We start from the raw sequence: 24460 nt of genomic DNA, 5'->3' as shown, positions 1-24460 counted from the left end.
ATATAAACCAGTTTGCTGTTATCTGAATGCTGAGACCCAAAATGTGACATTGCTATTCGATAAATATTTTAAGCTAGTCAGCACACTTTGATCCATTAAAGCCCTTTCCCAACTCTGTGAATTATGTCAACCACAGAGCTGGAAGCTGCTCCTGTGCTGTTCGTACCAGCTTTCCAGGCACAGGAGATGATCACCATAAGAGAGACCTCTTTGCTTGTGTCTTCCCCATCAACAATGCTGAGGACTTCTGCCTAAGAGCCAGAAAGACCTGAAAATTCAGATGGCCACCCCTGTTTTCCCTCAGCACAGAAGGGAAGTGTGCAGAAGTAAAGGTATTTCTCCTGCCTCTGTGCCTCTGACCAGGGAACTTCCAGCAGCCAGCCCTGCCCCTGCCCTGGGGCAAGGACTATCAAGGGCCCCAGTCGCACCTGCAAGCTTGCTGTCTGGCTCTCCAACTTCCCCAGCACCTCAGCCTGCACAGGGCAGGGCTTTTGGAAACCTTAATTTCTTCTCAGCTCTGATTTACAGCCTGATTCCATGCAGAATTGTTCAATATCTCTCGGAAGGTGGTCCATCATGGGGAATGCCTTATTGAGAGGGAAAAACAGGAACTCCTTTCACTGACCGTACTACGAGCAGAAACATAATGAGAAATTATATGCTAAGACTTGTGAATGAATGTGAATCATGGCCAAAGAAGATGCCAGACTCTGGAAAAATTCATACTGCCTATCTTTGGCAGCACTCTGCACTTGCTGATGTAAATTCGCTTTTTGCCTCTTGACATACATTGCATTGGGAACTTCCACTGCACATTTCACCAAGCAGTAAGGCACCAGAGCCCTTTTGCAAGTAGTGTCTGAGGATGACAAACTAATAAGAGGGAATAATGAAGAGATGAGGGGCAGAGAACCATCAAATTTAGCAAAAAATGAAAACACTTAGGACAAAATTAATCAAAAATCCAAAGGATATGAGGAAGAAAAAAACTTTAATTGCCTATATTGCAAAGCTAGGAGCCTTTTTAGTAAACAAGAGCTGAAATGGCTCATTTGTGAGCATGAATTTTTCCTCGTTGGCATTACTGAGACTTGATTGGGTAATCTGCATGACTGGAATACTGAAATCCCTGGCTGTAACCTATTTAGGAGAGAAGTTGGGAGAAAGAGTGCAAAAAGACACTTCATGTCAAAAATGGCTCTTACTAAGTGCTGACAGTGTAGAAGTGAAAAATATTGGAAGTTTGGGGGTGAATATTTAACTGGCAAAGTGCAAAGTACCAGCTGGGATTGGCTGGAAGTTACCATATCACAGTAGGAAGCCCCGGGCTCAGGTGAGCACCTGTCTACAGTGAAGGAGAACTAAATGCCTCTGTAATCACACGAACTTCAGCCTAAGTGACAGATGCTGAAGAAATTCTGATGCTAATGTTAACATTCTTCTAGAATTCAAAGTCATAGGTAAAAAAATCCAACACACTACTAGGTAAAAATCATGGTTACATTAGTAAAAATTCTTAGATTTGCTGTTTGCACAGAAAACAAAACCCAGTCTGCAGTAATCCTTTTAATAGGTTGATTTCAATGAATTGATAGCAATTAAGAACCAAATTAAATGGAAGGGGAGGGAAATAGTACCACAACATAATGAGCCTACATAGAAGTAGGAACCAGAGGAAATAGATAAAGGATACAAAAGTAAAAAAATACACAATCATTTAATAATGGACCTCACCAGATTCAAGTAAATCACGATTAATCAATTACAAAATTGAAAAGGCAATAAGACCTGCCATGGCTGCTAAGGTCAATAAGAAGAGAGACTATTTGGCTTTTTAAAAAGGATATTAAAAGCAAATAAAAGAGAAGAACAATATTGGTTTTGCACTAGCAGATGGGAAATACAGAATAAAGAATAATAATGCAGACAAACCATGTGTGCTCAGTGCATAGCCCAATTCTCAGTTTAGGAGGGGAGAAAGTAGAAATTTTATCATAAGGTAAAGCTGAAGTACTTTCCATTCCCGGGGTCACTCCAGAAAATCAAAAGGTAGTTAATAACAGCACACATTTCCACATAAAAAGATCCAAGTAATTTTCATTGAGAAGTTTTAGAAAAATCTGGTAAATAAATTCTCTGAACCATTAATGTTTATTTTCAGTAAGAACTGGAGCATCAAAAAGCCCCAGTGAAAAGGAGGAAAAAAACTAATGTTGTGCCAATATTTTAAGGGGTAAATGAGAAGACCTGCCAGTCTAACATTGATTAGAGGAAAAATTATATAAGACTGATATAACAGCTGATATAGACTCAATTAATAAAGAATTAAAGGTGGATAATGAAGGATGATCATTAATAATAATTAATGCTGATCCACATGAGTTTATGGAACACAGACCTTATCAAGCCAACTTGATGGCTTTTATTGATGAGATTACAAGTTTGGATGATGATGGTAACCATTTGGTTCAAAAACTTTAGATTTTTTCAGCTCATATTGATGACCATTTAATGAGGAAAACTAGAAGGGTGAAAATTCAGCATAGAGCATAAGTTAAGCAAGTTAGCATAAGTTATTAAGTTAGCAAAAAATGTAGCTAATGATACATCTCAAATGAGGAACTTTAAATGGAAAACAATTTCTGAACATGTCAATAGCACCTTGTACTATCTGCCATTTAAAATTTTTCTACAGAAAAGGAAAAACAAAGGAAATTGCTATCAACATAGTTTGAAGATGAAAAGATAGTTTCAGTGGCATGCTGTGAAGAGGACTGGTTGTTTTATGTAACTTGGGTAACTTGGCAAGCTGAACATAAAGAAACATTTATCTGAGCAGGGAATACTGCAAAGTCCTGTAGCCAGGAAAAGACAGGGCAATTCAGAGGGAATCCATGGAGAAGCCTATCTCAGGAAACAGAACCAGAGAAGGAGCTCTAGAGGGCATAGGAGATGAATAAGATGGACAGGACATTTTGTGAGGATGATGAAAGCAAATCTGATACGAGGCTTTTTGCATTTGAAAATGTTGCATTCCTGAATAACATACTGTGTTTACTTCCACAGTCCAAATTTCCAGGGCATATTGAACTGTTAGGGAGGATTTAAAAAAAATAAATCTGTGAGAGTGATTGAAGGACTGAAAAATCTACCTGGTAGTATAACGCACAGGGAGTCCAAGGTCTTTATCTTATCATAAAGAAGATTATATATTAAAATGGCAAGAGTCAAGACAAGTTTAGAGAGACAAGAAAACAACAATTTTTGACTTCTAAAGGGAACTTTTCAGTGTTACTGTTAGAAGTTGAGTAACAATCAGTTCTTTAAAATTAAGTTTTAGACTAGAGACAAAATGTAATGTTTTGATATTATTTCTTCTACTGGGCGTCTAGGATTTATTACAGAATGCTTTATGTGGTCCTTGTTTTGAGAAAATTCTAAATAATGTATCGAACAGTATTTCCCAAATTTAGTTCAAACAGAAATCAGCCCAAGGAAGTCCTATCAGCTGTTGCAGAAGGCCAGTCTGGATAAATAAAGGCATTCCATTTCACCTAGAAATGTCCAGAAAGACATTTAAATGTTATAAACAAATATAACTCGGGTTATTCTTCTCTCTGATGTGTCCTGTGAGTTACAAGGCCACCACTGACCTTAGGAAAACAACAGGGTTGTTTTCCTAAGGTCATGGGTGGCCTTGTAACTCACAAGATCAGAGTTCAGAAGAGATCATTAGACCGGCTGCGCTCCTTTGCCTTTTCCTTCTTGCAGTTCACTCTTCACGAAGCCCATTGATTGATTCCCTATGTGCCAAAGGGAGACCGCGTTAGGCACGGCTGCCTCTTGTCCGTGGTATCCACACTGCGGATTCCTCCGTGCCTCGGCGACCAGGGAAGGGAAGGGAAGGGAAGGGAAGGGAAGGGAAGGGAAGGGAAGGGAAGGGAAGGGAAGGGAAGGGAAGGGAAGGGAAGGGAAGGGAAGGGAAGGGAAGGGAAGGGAAGGGAAGGGAAGGGAAGGGAAGGGAAGGGAAGGGAAGGGAAGGGAAGGGAAGGGAAGGGAAGGGAAGGGAAGGGAAGGGAAGGGAAGGGAAGGGAAGGGAAGGGAAGGGAAGGGAAGGGAAGGGAAGGGAAGGGAAGGGAAGGGAAGGGAAGGGAAGGGAAGGGAAGGGAAGGGAAGGGAAGGGAAGGGAAGGGAAGGGAAGGGAAGGGAAGGGAAGGGAAGGGAAGGGAAGGGAAGGGAAGGGAAGGGAAGGTACGGCAGGGCTGGCGGGAGCGGTGCGAGCGGGAATCTGCGCATCCACAGCAATCCGCAGGAGCGGCCGGCGACGGGCGCCGTGTGTGCATGAACGCAGTGCCCTCTCTTGACGGGTTTCAGTTCACAAAGAATATCAAGGTTCAGCTGCAGCTGGGCGCTATCAGAGCTCTTCCAACTGCTCACAGCTTCGGAGACTGGCAGTACGACGGTTCATTCTACTTCTTCTATTCGCCCGTAAAATCTCCTCCTTGAATACAAGCCATAATTTTACCCCTTTCTCCATTTTGAAGACCATAGTCACACTTCTGTCACAGAAGAAAGCATCCTTCTGTTTGTCAAATGTCAGGATTGTAGTTTCACTAGCAATCAAAATATTTGCTGAAAACAGAGCCTGTTTATTTAAGAATTAAAATATGTTAAAATATTTTTAAATAGATCACATTAAATACAAATTAGATAAATGAAAATTAGATTTGACAGACTTAAGGAAAAAAGCAATGTTCAATAATATTAATAGCAGAATGCTTAAAAATATAGTTTTAATGGATATGCATCCATCATTTCATGTGATAAGGGAAACAAACAGTAAAAACAATGGTCACAAAGAAAAATCTGACCTCCTCATTGGCCAATTTTAAATGTGAGAAGAAATTTCAATGCTACGAAAATGATTTCTCCCTTGTGTTACCTTGCCCTAGGCAAAATGAGAACACATTTATTTTCCAGATGAGGTATATAAGAAGTAGAATGTTTAATTGACTTGCTAAAGGTTACACAAGTTTATAGGAGACAGATAAGAAAAATCTACTGTGTGGATGTCCAAAGTACCTAACATATGAAGTGTTTCAAATCTCTGTACACAGATCTACTGAAATGCAGGATCAATAATATTAAATTACCTATACAATGCTTTAATGTCCACAAGTGAGAAAACATTGACTAAAAATAAAGCAGTGATAGCATAATTAGACTCTTTTTTTTTTTCCCCAGAAAGACTAATAAGTGCACAGAAAATTACAGTGTTAGTTAAGAAAAGCATTGTACAAACTGTGTCCACAGAGGGCAATGATAAGCCTTCAGGTTGACAATTTTCTTAACCATGCTCCTTTGTGAAGCAAGACAACATGGCCACGAATTCCTCCTCCCCTCCGATTCCTATTTTTCCCTTTCTCCCCACAGAAGGTGGAACAGTTTGAAAAATGCCAAAGCTGTTGCATCCTTAATGTCTCTCCAGCCTGGGTGGAAAACAAACTCAGCAGCAAGGATGCAGTGACAGCGCTTGTCTGCCTCAGATCTGTGGCCCCAGAGCAGGGTTTTTGCCACTTGTGGCGCGCTGCAGTTGGTGGCCCAGGAAGGTCACACACCCTTGGACACTCCTCTGCTGATCCCCGGCCGCACCCTGTGCTGCAGCCCACTGCAGGAGGTCAGCTCAGCACCCGGGTGCAGCACCCTCCAGAGAGGTTCAGCATTCATCCTCGTGTATAATTCACCGTGATTTTCTACCAGCCTTTATAATGGCAGGTATGGGATGGCTGCATTGTCTCCAAAGTCAGTATATGACAGAGTGCCAGGGACACATCATTCTCTTCTTCAATCTAACAGCTTGCTGAGCTTCCCCATCCCATTCCCTTCTCATTTTGAAAACTGGCTTGTCCTTTGCCTGCACATGAGAAGGGAGATTGCTACTACCATTACTCCATCCACTCATTACCAGAAATAAAATGCCCAGAGAATTCCCTTACTAGTTAGTTAGTATTGCTAAGTAGAAATGACACATCACATTATTTCCAAAATCTAGTCACTTAGAATCAGTCAAGAAATTGAATACATTAAATGAATGGATTATCCTTATTACTGTTGTTACTTATATCTCATCTAAGGTATGCATATTGTTGAACAAGAAAGTAAAATCTTATTATTTTCTTCACACCAGGTCCCGACACCCAATATTTCCCACCATAAGGGAAAGGGAGACTGTTTCTGTTTCCAGTAGCCAGAGTGCATGACATGGCCTCAGATCTCCATCACAGGCTGGTAGGAATAACAGGTTTTGGAAACAGGAGCCAGGGACTTTCTCATCTTTGTAGAAGCTATGATGTATCACTAGGCTTTCAATTTCTATTTTTCATTTCATTCATGAAATGATGTCCCTCCTAATTTATCTCACCCTCTAGCTAGTTGTTGTCTGGTGACTTTTACAAGTCTTAAATTCATGCCTGAAAGGGATAACACTGCTCTTCTCGTTCAGTTAAAACAAAGACTTACTTAGAAAATGTACACATTTAAACCCACTTAATGTTTCAAATATCATTATTTTCAGTAGCAACTGCTTCTTAGTTAAATGGTTTTTCAGGCATCAGACTATTATATGACAGATGATTTTGTCACTATGCAAAATGTGAAACCTGTAATCAACTTGTTATGGCATTTCACAAAAGTATGTGACAGTAAAATAAGTAAACTGTCATTTGGGCAATCAAGTCTTGAAATCCTGCAGGAGGTAAAAAAAGTACTTGACACTCAATCTTTATGGTAGAGATGATGTTAAAAAAAACCGTTTAATACTGCTACAGTCTTAGAGGTTTGAATAGAATTTTTATTGCAGTGTGCTTAAGCCTGCAATAATTTTGTATTATGTTTTAATCACTTATTTTTTTCCCCCTAATTGATTCTTTCCCCAGAAAGTCAACATGCACGTCACACAGCAACGTCTGCTCTGTTAACAAGGTGTTGGTTGAATTGAAACAATATTTTCCCTTTACTATTGATGACAATATCATCAACTACAAAGCATTTTCAGACTGGTTTGATACAAGAATGGAGGCAGTAGGTAACGAATGAATGCAGCAGGTAAGAGCCCATGCTGATTTACTGGCACCTGGGACAGCCTGGGGAGGTGGTGCTGGTGGCAGCAAGCTCCTATATGGCTGGAACGCTTGGGATGATGTGCCACTGAACCCACACTGCTGGCTAAACAGATTTCACATGAATGGCTTATTAAAGGAAAGGGATACAGAAGCTACAGTCCATGAGCCATAAGTGGCCCTTCCTGCTGCTCTGTTTGGCCTGTGGCTTGCTCTCCCAGGTCCTTGTTCTCCTCTGTGGCTGCTGGTTTGAGGCAGCAGGCTGGCAGCTGCAGCCCTCCTTGGGCTGCCCTTTTGCCCAGGTGCTCCCCCAGGCTCAGGGAAGGAGCAGGCTGGGGTTAGGCTTAAAATCAGTTCGTAAGTCCTGTTAAATCACAGGGAAGGCACTCAAGGGGAGTGAGCATTTCACCATTATGCTGCCAAAAAGCGTGTTCCCCTCTTGTCTCCAAAGAGAGAGGAACACCTGTACACACATCCTGGGTGTACAGGCACTGGCAATGAGCTCCTATAACTGGAAGTGTGTAAAATGAATCTGTAGCCTCCAGTTTCCACTCATTAGTGACAGTCACAGATTTTGGAACTGATCTCCTCCCAGAAATGAGTTGTAGAAATAGGAATAAAATTACACTTGATTGAGAAGACTGGAGGGAAACAGGGAAACCTATTTTTATCTGGCTTTTCTGTTTTGTTTGGTTTGAGGGTTTTTTTGGTTTGTTTTTTACCTCTTTATGATTACAAATCAACTGGTGAAAGCACTGTAACCTGCAAGTTAATGTTTTGCATGGAATAACCTTCAGTGAAGAGCACTGCACAGCCTGCCTTTGAAGAAAATTGGTTTTGTTTTGACAAAGTTATGAACATTTGGAAATTACTCACTGAGCACACATAACAGGCCTTTTGTTAAGTCTAACTAGGAACCGAAAAAAACAGTATTGCTGTGTGTACACAGCTGATTTTGCTGCATGCTGAAGCTGCAGGGCCCCAAGAACAGGCTTAGACTGGACTCAAAAAGGCCCTGACCTGAGCATTTGACCCAATGAGAGCTCAGTCCTGTGGTTCACTTCAAGTCGTCTTGATAAAAGAGATTAAACAGATAAAAGTGACATGGAGAAAGGAAGTTTGTGTGGACAGATAAGCCACACACCAGGGGTAAGTGGATAACAGCACAGAAACAGAGACATTTACTTTAAGCATACTTAGGAGAAGGCAAACAAGTTGAGAATCTTTTTACAGTGGAAAGGTATAGGAGAAGGTGTTGAGAAGAAAAAGGAGCAGGGAGCTTTGGGAAGCTGTTAAGAGAGTCCATGGAGATTGTAATTTTGGACTCTTCCACTACTGCCCATGTTTTCCTTAGGAAACCTCCCACTGTAATGAACAACCAGATCAGTTATGGTCACAGAGGGAGAACTTTTTGCTTCCTCACAAGGGTCCAAAAGAGTACAAACTGCCCTTTCTGTTAGCTTCCCAGCTCCCAGTCTCAGATAATGAGATACACTGTTCTTGCCACTGCCATGTGTTATAGGATGACCCTGTTTGAGCAGGGAAGTTGCACCAGATGACCCACTGTAGTCCCTTCCAACTCTACCCATTCTGTGATCCTGTACGTGTAAGCATGATAGGCTGAAGAAGTCAAGAAAGACTTTGAGTTCAGAGGTACCTGAACTATTCTCTGCCACTTGCTGGACAGCTCTGCTTCCTAAGCCTCAGCTGTTCCACAGCTTTATTTGTCCTGAGCTATGGCTATCCCTAGTAGTTGCCTCCTTAGATCCTCAAGTGATTATGTTCACTGTGTTTGGTGCCCAGAGATCTGAGTGGTCCATACTGTGTCTGACAGCATACAGGCTGACAATCAAAAGAATGTACCTTTGGAGCAGAGGACAAACACTGTCACTTTTGTGCATGTTTTGCTTCCCTGTGAAGTGCCCAATACATTATAAGAATTTTAGGAGTCATAATTGCTCATCTGAAAATTTGCCAACGATTTTGACAAACTTGCTTATAGAGTGAGAGCAAACTACATGGGGTTATAAGCTCCCAGAGAGCTTCCAGTTTTACAGGGCATTTGTGCTGCAAGCAAATATCCACATGTGCTCAGGAAACCCAGTGACATTCCTCCAGTTCATAATTGTTGGCATCCCGGATAAAACTACTTCTGTTTATGGGCAGTGCAGTAAGAGTGACCTGGTCCAAATGCAATGTCAAGGTGGTTGGTGATGACACAGCAATTAACAACCTTTGGAGGCTGATTGACACAGCAGATCTTGACACATAATTTGCCACCAACACAATGTATTCTGAATGCTTTTAACAGTGGAGGAATGCCGGATCAAGTCACTAAGTGCAAAGGTTCCTCATCATTATGGTGGGCAGAACCAGTTCCCTGACAGCAATTAATATTTTTTTTCTAAATAGGACCAGTCTTGTCCTTCTTTTCCTGCCCTCACACTCCTAGCCTCTGTCTCGGACCTCTCCCAGTGTTGCAGGTCAGACTCTTTGGATCAGCCTCCGCCTGTGAGCTCGGCTCAGGGCGGGAGTGACACGGCTGCGGCGGCAGGTGTTCCCGCCGTGTTCCCGGCGCTCCGGGGAGCTCTCCCGGGTGCCGGCAGCAGCGGCGGGAGCGCGGCTGGGGCGGCTTCCCCTGCACCGCCGCCCGCGGCCCGCCAGGCGGCAGCAGCGCGCCCCACCGCGGGGCTGCGGCCGCGCTAGCACCGCTCCGCGCCCGCGGCCGGGCCCCGATCCGCTCCGCTGCCCTGCCCTGACCGCGGGCCGGGCCGGGCCGGGCCGTGCCGGAGGGGCTGTGCCTGTGCGGCGGCGGGGCTGCGGAGGGCGCCGTGCGGTGCGGGGGAGCTCCGCGCAGGGTGGGCGCGGAGAGGGGTCCCGCCGAGACAAAGGCGCCCAGGAAGGTGCAGCCGCGCTCGCCGCGCCCGCGCAGACCAAGCGGAGGCGCCCCCCGCCGCTGCGCCGCCTCTCCGCGCCCTCCCGCGGGGGAGCCCCCGGGAGAGGGGTTCCCACAGCTGGGGCTGCCTGAGCCCTACCGGGAGGAGGAGGAGGAGAAGGAGGAGGAAGGCGGGCGGGGGAGCAGCTATGCCGTGGGCAGGAGGGAAGCCGCTCTGCGAGCGTGAACCGAGCTTAGCGCCACCGCCTGCCTCGCCTCCCCGTCCGTCCGTCCCTCCCTCCCTTCTCCCCTCCTCCCCCCGCCTCCCCCCCACCGCAGACGGCTGCGAGCCCGGATGGTTTGCGAGCGGAGTTGAGGGGGCAAACTTTGAAGCCCAGATGCCTCTGGGGCTGCGCGGCAGAGCGCGGCTGCTCCTGCAGGCACCTGCCGCCGCCCTCCCCCCGGCGCTGCCGCCCTCCGCGGGGGCGGCCGGCCCCGCTGCCCGCGACCGCCGAGGCGGCGGGCGCTGCGGCCGCGGCTGAGGGCGGGCGGGCGGGCGGCGGGCGCGCCCCCATGCGGGTCCCGGGCTGGGGAGCGCCGGCGGCAGGCGGGAGCCGGGCGGCGGCCGGGCGGTGCTCTCCCGCCGCCTGAGTGGGCGCGGCGCGGGACGGCGGCGCGGGGTGCCGGGAGCCATGGGCTATTGCAGCGGCCGGTGCACGCTGGTGGCCGTGTGCGGCGCGCAGCTGGTGAGTGGCGGCGGGGGCGGCCCGCGGAGGAGGGGGGAGGAAGGCGGGAGGGAAGGAGGGGGCGGCGGGGCGGCTCCCCCGCTGCCCGGAGTGGGGGCTCGGGGAGGGGCAGGGTGCGAAGGCAGCGCCCGCGCTTTGGGCGAGGAGGGGCCGGGAGGGCCGGCGTGGGGATGCGAGCGGGGCGGCAGGGTGGGAAATTGGGGCCGTGTTACAGGTAGTTTGGCGGGGACTCTGCGGTGGGCGCACGGCGGAGTTAATAAACTCGGGCAGTTCTCCCAAGCGTTGAGTCAAGTTGGTACCTGGCTGCCTTTGACTGGCCCCGTGTAAGGCTGAGACGCGTGTCAGGGGTGGTGCGCAGCTTGCACACAGTTTGCCATACAGGTGTGTTTCTGTGTGAAGTTGTCACGCCTGAGCTGTTCTGCGGATGTGGGGTTTTTTTGTTTGTTTTCTTTCAGACTTGTTGTCCAGTGTATTTTAACACTCTATCATAATGTTGCTACAGAACTCAGCCATATATTTATATTTACCTTTGGAGGAGACATGTGGCAGCACTTGTAAGCTCAGCTACCAGCGAAACTAGATTGAGTTTAAAAAGTAGGCACTGAGATACAATAACAAAGAAGCTGCCTAAAAATAGATGTGCTTACCACGATGGTTAGGCTGTGCAATTGTATTGTGGCGCTTTGAAAGAGACTGGGGTTGAAGTTAAGAAACTCATGTCCCTTTCTGTAATGTATACAATGGGTTATTTCATTGTCGTGGAATCAGATACATGATGTAAGAATTCCTGTGGATTTGGATGCAACGACATACAGATAAAGACTTATCAATGTAATATGCCCCATTTCTTATTCTCATTATGTTGAATGTTCATGTGCTGGCAGAACAGGTGCTGGAAGCACCTTTTTTAAGCAGTTAACCTTATGGCAGAAATGAAATATTTCATGTTACTCCATCCCTCTATCTCTTAGTGAATAGTTTTGCTGAGAAAGTGTAAGTCAGTGTCAATAGCAACCAGCATTGTTGCCAATTTCTCTCCTGGAGGCAGGTACTAAGAGAACTACAAAAGAAGAAAAATAATAGATTTCAGGAACCAAATCAGTAAAACAGTACGTAAGAAAGAAAGATGTGTTAGCAGATCAGAAATTCGAAATGCCTGTGATCTTTTCATCAGTTGTCATCAGTCCTTAATAATTTTGTATTCTGGAACACATTTTATTTCTATATGCTGTTCCCCACCTCAGTTATTCAGTTATTTAATTCTTTGTAACTGGATGTATCTTATCAGGCATGATTTATTCATGTGTATTGTCTAAAAAGAAATCTTGAATAGTAGGAATAGAGTGAATCTTGAGTGGAATGGTAGGAATGTAGCCTTTTCCAGCAATTCGGAAACATAAAATTAATGTCTGAAGTTCTTCGGATCCATTTAAGTTTAAGAAGCATCCTTTTTTTTTCTTTATTTCCTCCAAAGGGGACAAAATTTGTTTAAATTGTGCCTCTTGCAGAGCTTTTTTTTTTTTTTTTTAATGCATTTAACAACCAGGAGGTAATGATGACTATAGAATGTGCTAAGATGTTAAATTGTTATTTTTTTGAAAGTCTGTGAAAGAAAGCATATTTGCTAACTCATGGTGACAAAAAATACATGCAGAACTCATAAAAACATCAACAGACATGCCTGTAGGAATGTATCAGCAGGTGGATGAGCAGGTAAGCTAAACAGAACTGTAGCATTACTTTCTACACGAAGCTTCCTACAACTGATTGTAAAACCAGAGGGTCAAATAAACATATTTTTTTAAAATAAATACTGTTTTCTGAAGTACCTTAAGGAAATTTTAAAGATAATTGTAAACTGAAAGCCAACTTGAAAATTTTTATTGGGCAAGAAAAGGATGTACTAACAGCAGTGAAAACTTCTGAATCACACTTGGCCTGTGTCATGACATTTAGATAGGTTAAAAACAGGAGCAATCATTTAAATGAGAAAAAGGAGACGGAATGGAAAAAAATACACATTTTATTAAAATCACGTGTCATATTCCTTCATGTGCCATATACCATCAGATGGGAATAGGTTATGAGTTTTAAGTCAAGGAGATTTAACTCTCCTCAGTAGGCCCAAGGGTGATTAGTTGGTTGTCAGAACTTTTTTAAGTAAAGACTACTTAAAGGAGCAAATGCTGTCAAGATTCATCCTGGAATTATCAGCCACGTTAATGAAGATGCAAATCAAAAATAAAGGATCTAGTAGTTATCTGGCCTGAGGAGATGGGTGTGGGAAGCATTTCCACACTGATAACGACACTTCAAAAAAAAAGTGTAAAGCTTTAAGTGTGAAGACTATGTTTTACTGGTACCTGGGATTCAGTTTTAAAATGATCATATTTAGGTAGAAAGTATACTTTTATTTTGATGAAAAAGTTGGTAAGAAGAAAGGTTTCTTTGTTTTTTTAATGTAAATATGTTCTTCCATCTCTACAAAGCTAGGGTGTGGTGATCTAATTGGTCTTTGTAGGCACTGCACAATAAACAGTATCGTGGAATACTGCAGTTCATTAAAGAAACTGTTGCATATTGTAAATACATAAATGATGTAGATGTCAAAATGGGTAAAAAAGGGGGTTGTTTCAGATACTGGTGCAGGAGTAGAGCTGCATTAGCTTGAGAGACCCTGCACAAGCAGAATTATTTTCATAAATGCATTTTAAGTGCTCATAGTTAAGGCAACATACTGTATACAATCAGATTATCAGAAACCTCAAGGAATGCTTCTGCTCTCAAGGGCATACTGATCATTGCTCTCTGCTTATTAACATACATATACCTCACTGTTTGTGCTCTCATTTGTACTATGGAAAACAACCTTTGACAGCTCATTTTCCTCCGCATTTGTAGCCAATGAGAAAAATTAGCAGCAAGTAAAAGCTAATTTTGCTCACGTTAGGAGCAAGGCATTGCTTTCTGTATACAAAATTTGTTATCTCTCTCTCTCTCCATATATATATACATATATATATGCATGTATATATAAAGATATTAGTTTTGGTCTCTTGCTCATTTCCCTTCTGAAGAGAACCTTCAGCACAGGAGCTCTGGTGATTTTTGTTGTATGGTAACTGTACTGGTTGCAATAAAAGACTTCGCCACTATTTCATTTTGTCCTTTAAACCTCTCTATTTTTGGGTGTTTCCTTTTCTATTAATAGCTTGCATCAGTAGCACTAATGTCTTGTTGCCTAGTCTTTTTAATAGAGCAGCAAAAGTGAAACTGCCAAGATTGTTTTGCTTTCTAGAAGTTTACAAGAGCCCCACAGAAACCAGTTTGAAACTTTCTTCTTTCCCATTGTTGCTGCTTGGGAAAACTTGGAGCACGACAAAAATAAGAAAAAGTACAGCATGTTTTCTACTTAGAAGATCTCCCCCCAAGTGCAGTGATGAGAAAGGACAGTACTTCATGAGGAAACTTCAAGTCCCTAGTAATCATTACCTTATTGTTTCTCACCATCAGACAAAGATTGCCATACTCCCACAAAGCAAATTAGATAACAGATAATTCAGCTTTTACTCTCCCTTCTCTCAGTTTCCATCTGAATTTACTGAACTCATTTATATAAATATTTCTGTAAAATTTGCCTGTTCTGCCTGTCGTTTTTCTTTTCTTCCTCTTTCTTTTTAAAGTAAGCTATATTGCAGTTCAAATAATCCAACTAAGTATTAAAACCATACAAAATTTTTAAACAAGCCATATACATATATATATATGCGCAAAGGGTCAGTTCGTGGTTGTGAGGTACTCCATCAGATGCTCTAAATTATGTATTATAATGTAAATACATTATCTGAATCTCTAAAAACTGTTGTCTTTCACAAGCACCAGTATCTGATGCTTGTAAAGTCTCTCCTTCTTCTTGCTGACACTTTACATTTGGGGCTATGTGCACACAAGCTTGTGGTGTCTCTTCCTGAACTCATCCTCTTCCAGGTCTGGCTGGAGCCACTGTCCAAGTCTGTCATGCTGGCCAAGCAGAATGAAAAAGATACCCAGATTTGGTTGGATTGCTAAGAGGCCAGCTCTTTTGAGCTAATGAAAAAAATTATCAAAATGCAAATGGTTTGTATAGAACGTCCTCGTTCTGTACTTTTCCACAAATGAATAATGCTAATTAAGAGAAAATTAAAATACTTTGTTTCAAAAACTGTTTCAGCTGAGGTAATTTCTATACTTAACTGTGATACTGGTGTCCATGAACACATACTTAATTGAGTGTTGGACATGAGGATACATATTTGAGCTGCAGCAGGTAGAGTGGTGGAACCCAGGAAATGAATTACATAGATCTTAGTATGGAAAGAAGTATTTACCATATTTCTTCTATGACAAGAGTTGTCACAAGAGATGTCCATAATCAATATTGCACACTTAATATAAGACTGAAGAGTTGCTTGTACTCTTCCAATTCTCGCTTGCATTATTAAAAATCAGCATATGTAACTAAAGAGAACAGAGTGTGATACTTGGGAGAAAAGTCTGCCTTAGTGATTGGCCCTGTAAAGTTTAGGTTTGCCTTTTTAAAATATGAATAGCAAACATTCTCATGCTCATTCAGGAATGGTGATCATGACAGGCTCTAGTCTATATCACAAATCTAGCTACAAGATTTAATACAGTTTAATATCATGAATATTTTTGCTTGGAGAAAACCTCATGTTTTAACAGTTTGGAGGTTTAATTCTCAGGACTTTCAGAGATTGAAGTTTGCTGGATTAGAGCTCAGTTCCCACTGAGGGCAAAGCAAAGGCAATCACAGTGGATATTCTTTAGAATTAGCTATCCTGGAGTATTATGCAATAAAGAACATATTTTTTGTTAATTTAGGGTCTTACACCAAGCATGGTGTCAGGTACTTTGCCATAGCACACCAGAATACATAACTAGTGAATGTAGAATGTCTCTTTTTTTCATTTTTGTTAAAGGGAAGCATTAGTGAAATTTTGGGACTTTGCTTTTAATTGCTGCATTTGGGGGAGAGGATTTTTCTTTTTGCATGTGTGTTTTGATTGTGTTTCATTGTCACTACTGCCAATAGTTTTCTATAGCAGCTTTAGGAGAGAAGTGTCTGCAGTGGAAAATTCTGATGACATGTACATGTTCCTACATTTTCTGCTAGCAAAAGGGAAATGAAAAACGTGGGCTTTTCACGTGGAATGGGAAGTGATGTTACTGCACTAAGCCTGTGGATCTGTAGTTTTTTCAATCTGCAAAGAACAGAAAGAACTGGTTTCAGTTTTGGGTAATACTTAGGTGCTACTATTAAAATTGTGACTAAGTCAACAACTTGCATGTCTCCCTTCTTTAAAGTCCTGCTTTGTTTCCTCCTTTAAAGTTGCTTTGTTTCAGATTTGATAGGAAAGTGAAAGTTTCATTGTATCCAAAAACATGTGATCCTACTAGCAATGAAAAGGAAACAGTCTGTGAATAGCAGACTTTCAGCACATGTGTGTTTGAGAGCTATTGTATAACACTAAGGAGTAGAAGGAGTAAATTTTGAGGTGTTGCTGGAAATAGATACACCAGAAACGTGGTTATGAATTCAGAGAGCTAACATCTCTTGTCATGAGAAAGCATGTAGTAATGTTTTTAAGTTTGTGAGACCTTTGTAGAAAAATGAGCACTTTTTAAAATCTCTAGTTTTGAGATAAAATACCTAGGATTCATAACCAAACTTTTTGTTTCTCATAACTTGAGCTCAAAAGGGGTGATGAGTGCAAAAAATGGATGCCTGAGGAAACAGTCCATTATATAATTTAATTTTAGTGGCTTGACATTTGCTGAGAATGGGACAGTGTTATTTTTTGTAGAAGTGTAAATGAATAATAATGTGTAATTGGTTATGCACTTTAAGAAAAGTGGAGTGTGTTAAGTTACAGGGGTAAAAGATTTAAAACCAGCTGGATAAAAGTTTTGATTCACTGTGTTTTGAAGCTCCTTTAGAGTTCAGTTAGCAGACTCAACATTCTGATACTGTAGAGTTTGGTAGGAAGGAAAGGTTTAAATAGATAGAAGTTGATTGAACTACCTGGTTATAGGCATCTAGAATATCTAGCAAAGTTACTCTTTTTGTGTAGCCATGGGGAAAACTTGTGACAGTAGGAATTAATTTCATATTGACAGAGACTTGAGCTAGCACTTTGAGCAATGAGTGGTGGTGTGGTTTTAATTTTGGAGTTTCTCTTGTTTTGTTTTTCTGTTGCTTTACAAAAAGCACTAAGTAAGCATTTTAAAAATACTCCAAAGTTTCCTTCTAGTCACTCTGTAGTCAGTGAAGGGAAATATCTCATTTTGTAGTTAACAGAAAGGAACAGGTTCTGTGGTTGAAAACAAAAACATAATGTTGTAAGATGGTAGTGACTACTGTCCCAGGCTGGGCCATGAGAATGTACACTGCAGTGCAAAGTGCAGCAGATAAGGTGTGGAAACAAGTACTTGATGAGTTGTTCCAGAAATGCATCTAAATCCATATGAGATCTTCTCAATATTTTGCTGCATTTGATAACAGAGATGTCAACATCCAGTTTCATTTAGCATGACGTTTTTAGAAACTCCCCTGAGCTTAGGGACTGGTGAGTTTCAGACAGTGTTTGCTCTGGAGGCTGATGTCAGTGAGCTATTTGTGTATCCCAGTACACTCCAGACTTCAGTTTTGGTCCCATTGTCCCACTGAGCTCAAGAGATTATCCCAGGTGGAAAATGACAAAAGAGACAGCAGATTCCAGTGGTCTTTTGTAAAAGGTATGTCAGAAATTTTGAATTTTTACAGGATTTCATGTCAGGTTCTGAATTCAAATGGCATTTTATAGAGAATAATAATAGTGAGTATTTTCAAATTTGGATGAGGACAAGACTATTGATGATATGACTAAATCAGAATAATCTCTCTAGGCATCCCTGCAATCAGAAGAGGGAGTGCATCAGGGGATAGGTCAGATTGCCTAATGTTGTTTCTTGGCTTAAGGTGACCATTAGAATTGTGCCTTAAGTAAAGTGGTCTTTCAGCTAATGTAGGCTTTTTGGGAGTGGGAGAGAAAAGAAAAATCACAGACCCATTGTATGATGTTAGAAATTCACAGTACTTATTATTTATATTTTCCTTACTCTTGCATTTTCACTTGTTATTTTGGTGTGGAATGTTTGATTTTAAGGACAATTGTGATCTACAGATTGAGCAATGCTGTTTTGGAAAAGTATTTGTGTTTTCATTGACTATGAAGAAAATTAAGGAGCCTGCTTCCACTAGATCAATGTTAGCCTTTGTGCATCCTCCCTTATGATCCCCTAAAATATGATGCTAAAATCACATGGATAAAACCAGTTTATGCTCACTTTGGGGTTTGGATGATTTTTCTGTAGCTTCCAACAGGAGTGAAGAAGACAGGGATCATTGTAAATACTGTGTGATCAAAAAGAGTGTGCTGAAAATGTAATAACTTTAAAGAATCAGTTTATTGTCATCCAGATTAGCCTTCATTCATTTGTTTTATCACAGAAGTGAGGGACTGTTAAGTGCCACCTGACTTGTAAAGTAGAATGGGTGCAATAGTTGAAATGACATTTTCTTGCCCCTGTGGCAAATAAACATTTCACAGTTCATTATTTTATGTCCTCTCCCCAGTTGTACATGTACCAGCTGGACGGCATCTGAGAATCGTTTAAGCATTTTATCATTCTATAACCCTCTGATGGAAATGACATTTAGAAGAAATATTACTGATTTCTGTGTTCACTAAAGAGTAAACATGCATAGCTAATGGTTCTATTCACCACAGATCATACTTATGCATTTTTAATAAAAACTTGATTTTAATTCATACATAACTTATGAGAAATGTTTATCAGTTTGGAGATCTGCTGATTCCTACTTAAATGTTTGCATGTATCTGGATACCCTGAAAATATCTCTCACTGATGCTTGGATTAAGGTGAATCTTTACAGACAACTTGCTTCTCTGCTGCCTACGTGATGACGTAACATATGTAGGAAATGCTGATTATTATACTGATTGCTGAAAACAGTAAAAACCCCCATTTATTTGACATAAATGAATCTCATATTTTCCTATGCTGTTTCTAATATTAGGTTTCTAATATTAGAGTTTGGGGTGGCAGTGTGTGTGTGTGTGTGGGGAGTATTCTTTTTCTTTTTTTTTGTATTTGGAATGTTAGGCAGTATCTCTGGTGGAAAGCTACCAGTTATGTGTAACTGGCAAGTTACCAGTTGTGTGAATGGGAATAAGAAAAGTCTGTCATATTCTATATTCATACCATAACAGATTGAGTTCTGGTTTTCTCCTGACTCTTCTTTTCTTATGAAGGAATTCTCATTAGTGGAGTTTGTTACAGAAAGCAGCATGTGAGGTTAATTCTATTATTTCTAAGAGGTATGTTGAAATGGTGATGCCTGTCATGTTTATACATTACATCACCTTTCAGAAGGCAAAAAATGCAGCACCATTTGTAGGTACTGGGAGAGAGACTCATGCTATCTTATTCAAACATATAATGAATAGGCTCTGAACCAACTTCTGGAAGTGACTGCCTCTTTTTATCGACTGCATAGGCCTCTCTTCTGCATGCACCTTTATTAACCTCATTATACAGTTAAGCCTGTTTATTTTTGATGATATATTTGTACTAAAGAAGATTAGATAGACTGTCAAACTCTTTTTTTAGAATTCAAGCAGAACATAATTCAGTGATGCATAACATTTCTTCTGGATGAATGGAAGTCATGCTAGAGGCCTAGAACAAGGGTCAGAGGGTTGCCCCTGTTCACCTTGAGTAGCATTTACTGTCATTCTGAGTGATGCTGCAGTAGTGAATTAAATTGGTGTACAAGAACAAGGTAGTATTAAGAGCTAGAGGGTCTTGAATCTAAGGTACTGACTCATATTTGTGTGAGAAAGTTTAACTGTCTGAGGAAATGATGTCCTTCTTCTCCAGGTGACTCATAGTATGGGTCAATTTACCACTTAAAAATTCCTTTAAACTTCTTCATAGACAGACTAGTAATTGGCCCTCAACAAGTATATTCTTCTTGTTTGAAGATAAAAAGCCTTTGTGAGGAGAGGAAGATAGATGCTGCGATGCCTCTTTAGAACAATGCATGTCTCTTTGAAAAGCCATTCTTCAATAATTAAACAAAATGTAAAGTTTGCAAATTTTTGCCATGACTGGCAATGGCTTAGCATTTTTTATTATACTCTGGTCACAGTCTTTGTGGCAGGGTGTTCTATTACAGAGCACAGAAACAAAAGGAGAAAAAACCCATTGTGTGTCATTGCTGCCTTCACAAAGCCACAAATACATTAAACTCAAGATACTGTTCATTGTGCTCTTGGGCCACCAGTGACAAAGGTGCTGTGAGTACCACTGGATATGAGGGAGTCATATGTCATTACATCACTGTTCAAATTGGCAGAGCAAATTAAAACATTAGCGGCTAAAGGAATGCAAAACAGTAAGAGGCTTGACTGAATAAAATACAGTATAGAATTTGGATATAATTTTTGTCACGAGTTATAAAATTGATTTTACCTTTTCCCTGTCTTTTCTTTTTAATTTACATTTAAGTTATTGTCCATGCCCATTTCATGCCCTTGAGGCCAGTTAGCTTTTATTTTCTTTGACACTTGCAGCAGTTGCAGACAGTGACAGCAGCTTGGTAACAAGCCAGATGATGGCACTGGTTGTGTTAACATAAGATATGGGCTTCAGTATATCCTGAAAACAGAGTTCACTGTCTTGGATTTTATCAGACGGGCTTTCCTGAGTGTGGAGCTGGCAGTAAATTTGGTACTTCTAGAAGGAAGCTCACAACAAATTGGAGTTGGATGCAGTGTTCAGCAATATTCCTGATAATGCCTATTTCTGGTCCTGACAATCTTTCAGACTGTTTAGAGGGCCTACTGTCTGGTACAATTTTTTTTGTTTTTTCTTTCTTTTTTTTGTAAATGAAAGCCATAACCCAGTGGTGGGGGTCATAGTGGCAGGTACAGAAGTAAAGTTATTGGCTTCAACGACTGGAAGAAATGTCTGTTGTGCAACGAGCTAAACTGTGCTGTTTCAGATGCATAATAAAAGTTATTTATGGACACCAATAAAGTGGTATCTGTTGTATAATATCGCAGATAGGCATAAGGATAATAACAAAAGGCAGCTGGTTTAGTAAGCTCTATTTGCTGCAGAAATGTGCTGTTCTTTGTGAACTGAAATTAAAAAAACCATGAGAGAATGTTGGGGTTTTTTCCTGCTTCCTGTCATTTGCCATCATTCTTGCTTTGCAGTGTGCTTTTAAAGAAAATTATGTGGGTCCCATACCAGTATTATATTTGTCATGACTAGCACCTTATGAGAGGATAACTGCTCTTCTCTGCCCAGCACATGTATGTAACTACCACTGATGATAAAAGAAGTTGTGAGTATAAACCCTCCTCTTCATCTTACCAAGAGGGGATGCTGGAGCTCTCGTTGTTTCAGTTAAATAACTTAGGTATGAAAACCAGGAATGAAATAGTTACAGATCTGCAACTATTCAGTTGCTTGTTCAGAGTTCATTGTCTGTAAGGAGGTTTTGAACTTCCAGCAATTATTAGCTGGCCTTTTTAACAAGGTGAGTAAGAAAGGCACTGTCAAAATGTACAACATCTGAGTTTTTCAGTGCATGCTGAGTGTCTACACTAGAAGGCCAGGTATTCAGGACCCCATCAGCCCAAGAGCAGTCCGAGGAAGCTTGGTGTGCAGGAGATATTTTCAACTTGTAAGCATTTTGTGGTAACATCAGGATTAAAAGAAAAGGAGTGACCAGCAGGTTTTTCCAGAGTTACTCAGATCCTGTAATGATGCTTTGGTTGCTGTCACTTCTACTGAGAAATGGACTGAATTGGAACAAAGAACATAGCAATGGCAGAGTGCCATCATAATGCTGTTAAGAACTAATGTAAACTCAGCTGGAGGAAACCATTTGCAGTGAACAGCAAGGTTTATTGACCATGGCAAGCCCAAGAACATATTCTCAAGAACCACCTCTTGGCATTTTAGCTGTTGTAATGTGCTGCATATGCAAATCTGTAAGCCCTTGCTTCTCTCGGCTCAGAGCTGCCTGGTAGGCAACCCAGACTGGCCTAGAGAATGTAAACACATGCCTCAATGTTCATTCAAGTTTCTCTTTTGTTTTTTGTTTGCTTTTCAAACTTTGAGTAAATTGGAAATTCTGCACTACTTGGGCTGACAAATTAGATTTCTTGGTGAGCACAAGCCCTTTTTTTGGAAGGTGAAAATTATTCATCTTGAAACTGCAGCATCTATTCCAGACAGTTTCCTTACTAATTTCAGACAAGATACAAAGCTACAGTGATGAATGGATTTAACAGGTAATATTTGACATTTCCTTTTATGCTTATGCCATTTAAAAATAGCTGACTTTTGACAAACTGCTAGTACGTTTTTATATGAATTAGAAAACCTAGACTTACAGTAAGTTCACTGCTACCTTTCATTTTGAGCTCTCTGGAAAATGGCTATGCTAAAGGTTCCTGCTGCTTTGATGTTCAGCATGAGCACAATGATACTGAATTGGGTGAAGCTGTTGACTCCCTTGAAAGCAAAGGCCCTGCAGAGAGACCTCGACGAATTAGAGGGCTGGGCACTCACCAGCCATATGAAGCTTAACAAGTACAAGTGCCAGATTCTGAACCTGGGATGCGGCAGCCCTGGATTTTTGTACAGGGTGGGGAATGAGACACTGAAGAGCAGCCCCACAGAAAGGGAACCGGGATCCTGGTCAGTGGCAGGTTGAGCATGAGTCAGCAGTGCCCTGGCATTCAGAAGGGCCAAGTGTGTCCTGGGGTGTATCAGGCACAGCATCGCCAGCCTGTCCAGGGAGCAAATTGTCCCACTCTGCTCTGCACTGGGGCGACCTCACCTTGAATATTGTATTTTTGGCACTAGAGTATAAGAAGGATATAAATCAATTAGGGAGCATCCAAAGGAGAGCATAAAATGGTGAAAGGCCTTGAGGTGAGGCCGTATGAAACACGGCTGAGGTCACTTGGTCTGTTCAGCCTGGAGGAGACTGAGGGCAGACCTCATAGCAGCTTCCTTGTGAGGGCAGGAGGAGGAACAGGCACTGATCTCTCCCCTGTGGTGACCAGTGACAGGACCAAAGGGAAAGGCATGAAGCTGTGTGTCAGTAGTAAACTTCAAAAACTTTATGATCTTTTTTTTTTTGTTGTATGAGATATATTAAAGAGTGAAAGCTGGTGATACCAACAGGTGCCAGAGGAGCACTTCAGAACAGCCCTCTCTGAGGCAGTTTGGAAGGTATGTCTCTCATAACGAGTTCACAACCTCATTTTTTTGCCTCTACAGATTTCATGAGAGCATGACTCTAATCTCTGCACCCTAGGCCCACCTGCACAATTTAAGACAATTTTTTTCTGCTCTCGTAGATGTCTCCCTGTGTTGATAGTGCCCTGTGGTGTGGACATACTCAATGTGCTCCATGTAACCTATGAATGGTGGCATGCAGGGGACTGAGCCACGCTGGCACCCTTCATACTTCAGTGCAATGATAGCCACTAAATTGCATTCTTACGGTGTAAAATTATTTCACACTGAATGACGTCCATTTTGTACCCACATAATTCAGCAGGAAGGTGAAGGAGAAAGCTTGTGCTTACACAGAGACCTGAGACTCTTGCATTGGATTGTCTTTGGTCTTCTTTAGCGGTGTGTTGTAACCTACTTTTATCCCATTTATCTTGAAGATGTGAAATTTGTTAAGGAGTGTGCTGAGACATGCTTGCTGAGCGAAGGAATGATTAATCTTCCAGGAGTGTTTCCATATAAAGTGTCAAATTACATTTATGAGGAACCTCTACATCATAGCCATCCTAGGACTTATATAAGGTCACTATACAAACACAGCCACCAAAATCTCTTTAGAACATCAAATTTGATAGAGATAAAATGTGCTTAGTGATTTTTTTAAAAGGTCAAAAAGGTAAAGATCGTGTATTTACTTCAATTGAAATTCAGCAGGTCTTAGGTTAAAGTGAGGAATAAGGAAAATAAATCTCTAGAATTATGTTATACTTGACAGAATATTGATCAATAATTGTCTCAGCAGGAGCTGATGGTGAGCTGAAAATTTGTTTACGAATTTATATAGATATTTCTGGTTGGCACATCTTGTGCATAGTTGCACATAGCTTCACCCTATATTTTTGTTCCACACTTTGTCTCCACATTAATGCTTTAGGAATGTTAGACCATCATTATTTTTGATTTAAAACATGTTAGAAAATGCTGTATTTTGGATAATGTCCCTGTGGTGTAAGAAAATAAATATTTGCTTGGACATTATTAGCTTACTAATTTCTTGAAGAAGAATGTTTCGCACTGTAGTGGTTTTACTGGGTACCCCGCAGACTGAGTGCTGCTACTGTAAGGAAGTTGGCCTTGGAAACGGGAAGCATTTTCAAAATGATAGATAGGAAGATGTGTCTGTGAAGTCCTTCTAAGCAGAGTACTCATACTTGAAAAATTTAGGTACAGGTTTAGAAAATAGAGGTATTTTCTAAAACCTTTCTTCTTGTATCTACACAGTCTCCCTATGCTTGCAGGAATAATGCAATGCACCCTTTCTCTTAAGGGTGGGT

The 24460-nt window shown here is 41.5% G+C and overlaps 2 protein-coding genes across 4 annotated transcripts in view; one reads left to right on the top strand and one right to left on the bottom strand.

Annotated features, from left to right (window-relative positions):
• Positions 1-4343, bottom strand: part of TRDN (triadin) — a 272472-nt gene extending 268129 nt beyond the window's left edge. The window contains 1 exon segment of the mRNA XM_058019925.1: positions 4256-4343. Coding sequence (XP_057875908.1) covers positions 4256-4343 — 88 coding nt within the window.
• A 6280-nt stretch (positions 4344-10623) lies between these two features.
• The window catches only part of NKAIN2 (sodium/potassium transporting ATPase interacting 2), a 508006-nt gene continuing 494169 nt past the window's right edge, over positions 10624-24460 (top strand). For all 3 annotated transcript variants that reach the window (XM_058019464.1, XM_058019463.1, XM_058019465.1), the window contains exon 1: positions 10624-10739. In XM_058019464.1, the coding sequence (XP_057875447.1) occupies positions 10686-10739 (54 nt within the window). In that variant the 5' untranslated portion in view covers positions 10624-10685. The remainder of the gene's footprint in view (positions 10740-24460) is intronic.

Source organism: Melospiza georgiana, chromosome 3 (assembly GCF_028018845.1).
Source record: "Melospiza georgiana isolate bMelGeo1 chromosome 3, bMelGeo1.pri, whole genome shotgun sequence".
In the NCBI taxonomy this organism is placed as follows: Eukaryota; Metazoa; Chordata; class Aves; order Passeriformes; family Passerellidae; genus Melospiza; species Melospiza georgiana.
The sequence above is the reverse complement of the archived record's forward strand: the minus strand, read 5'-3'. Positions and strand labels throughout refer to the sequence as shown.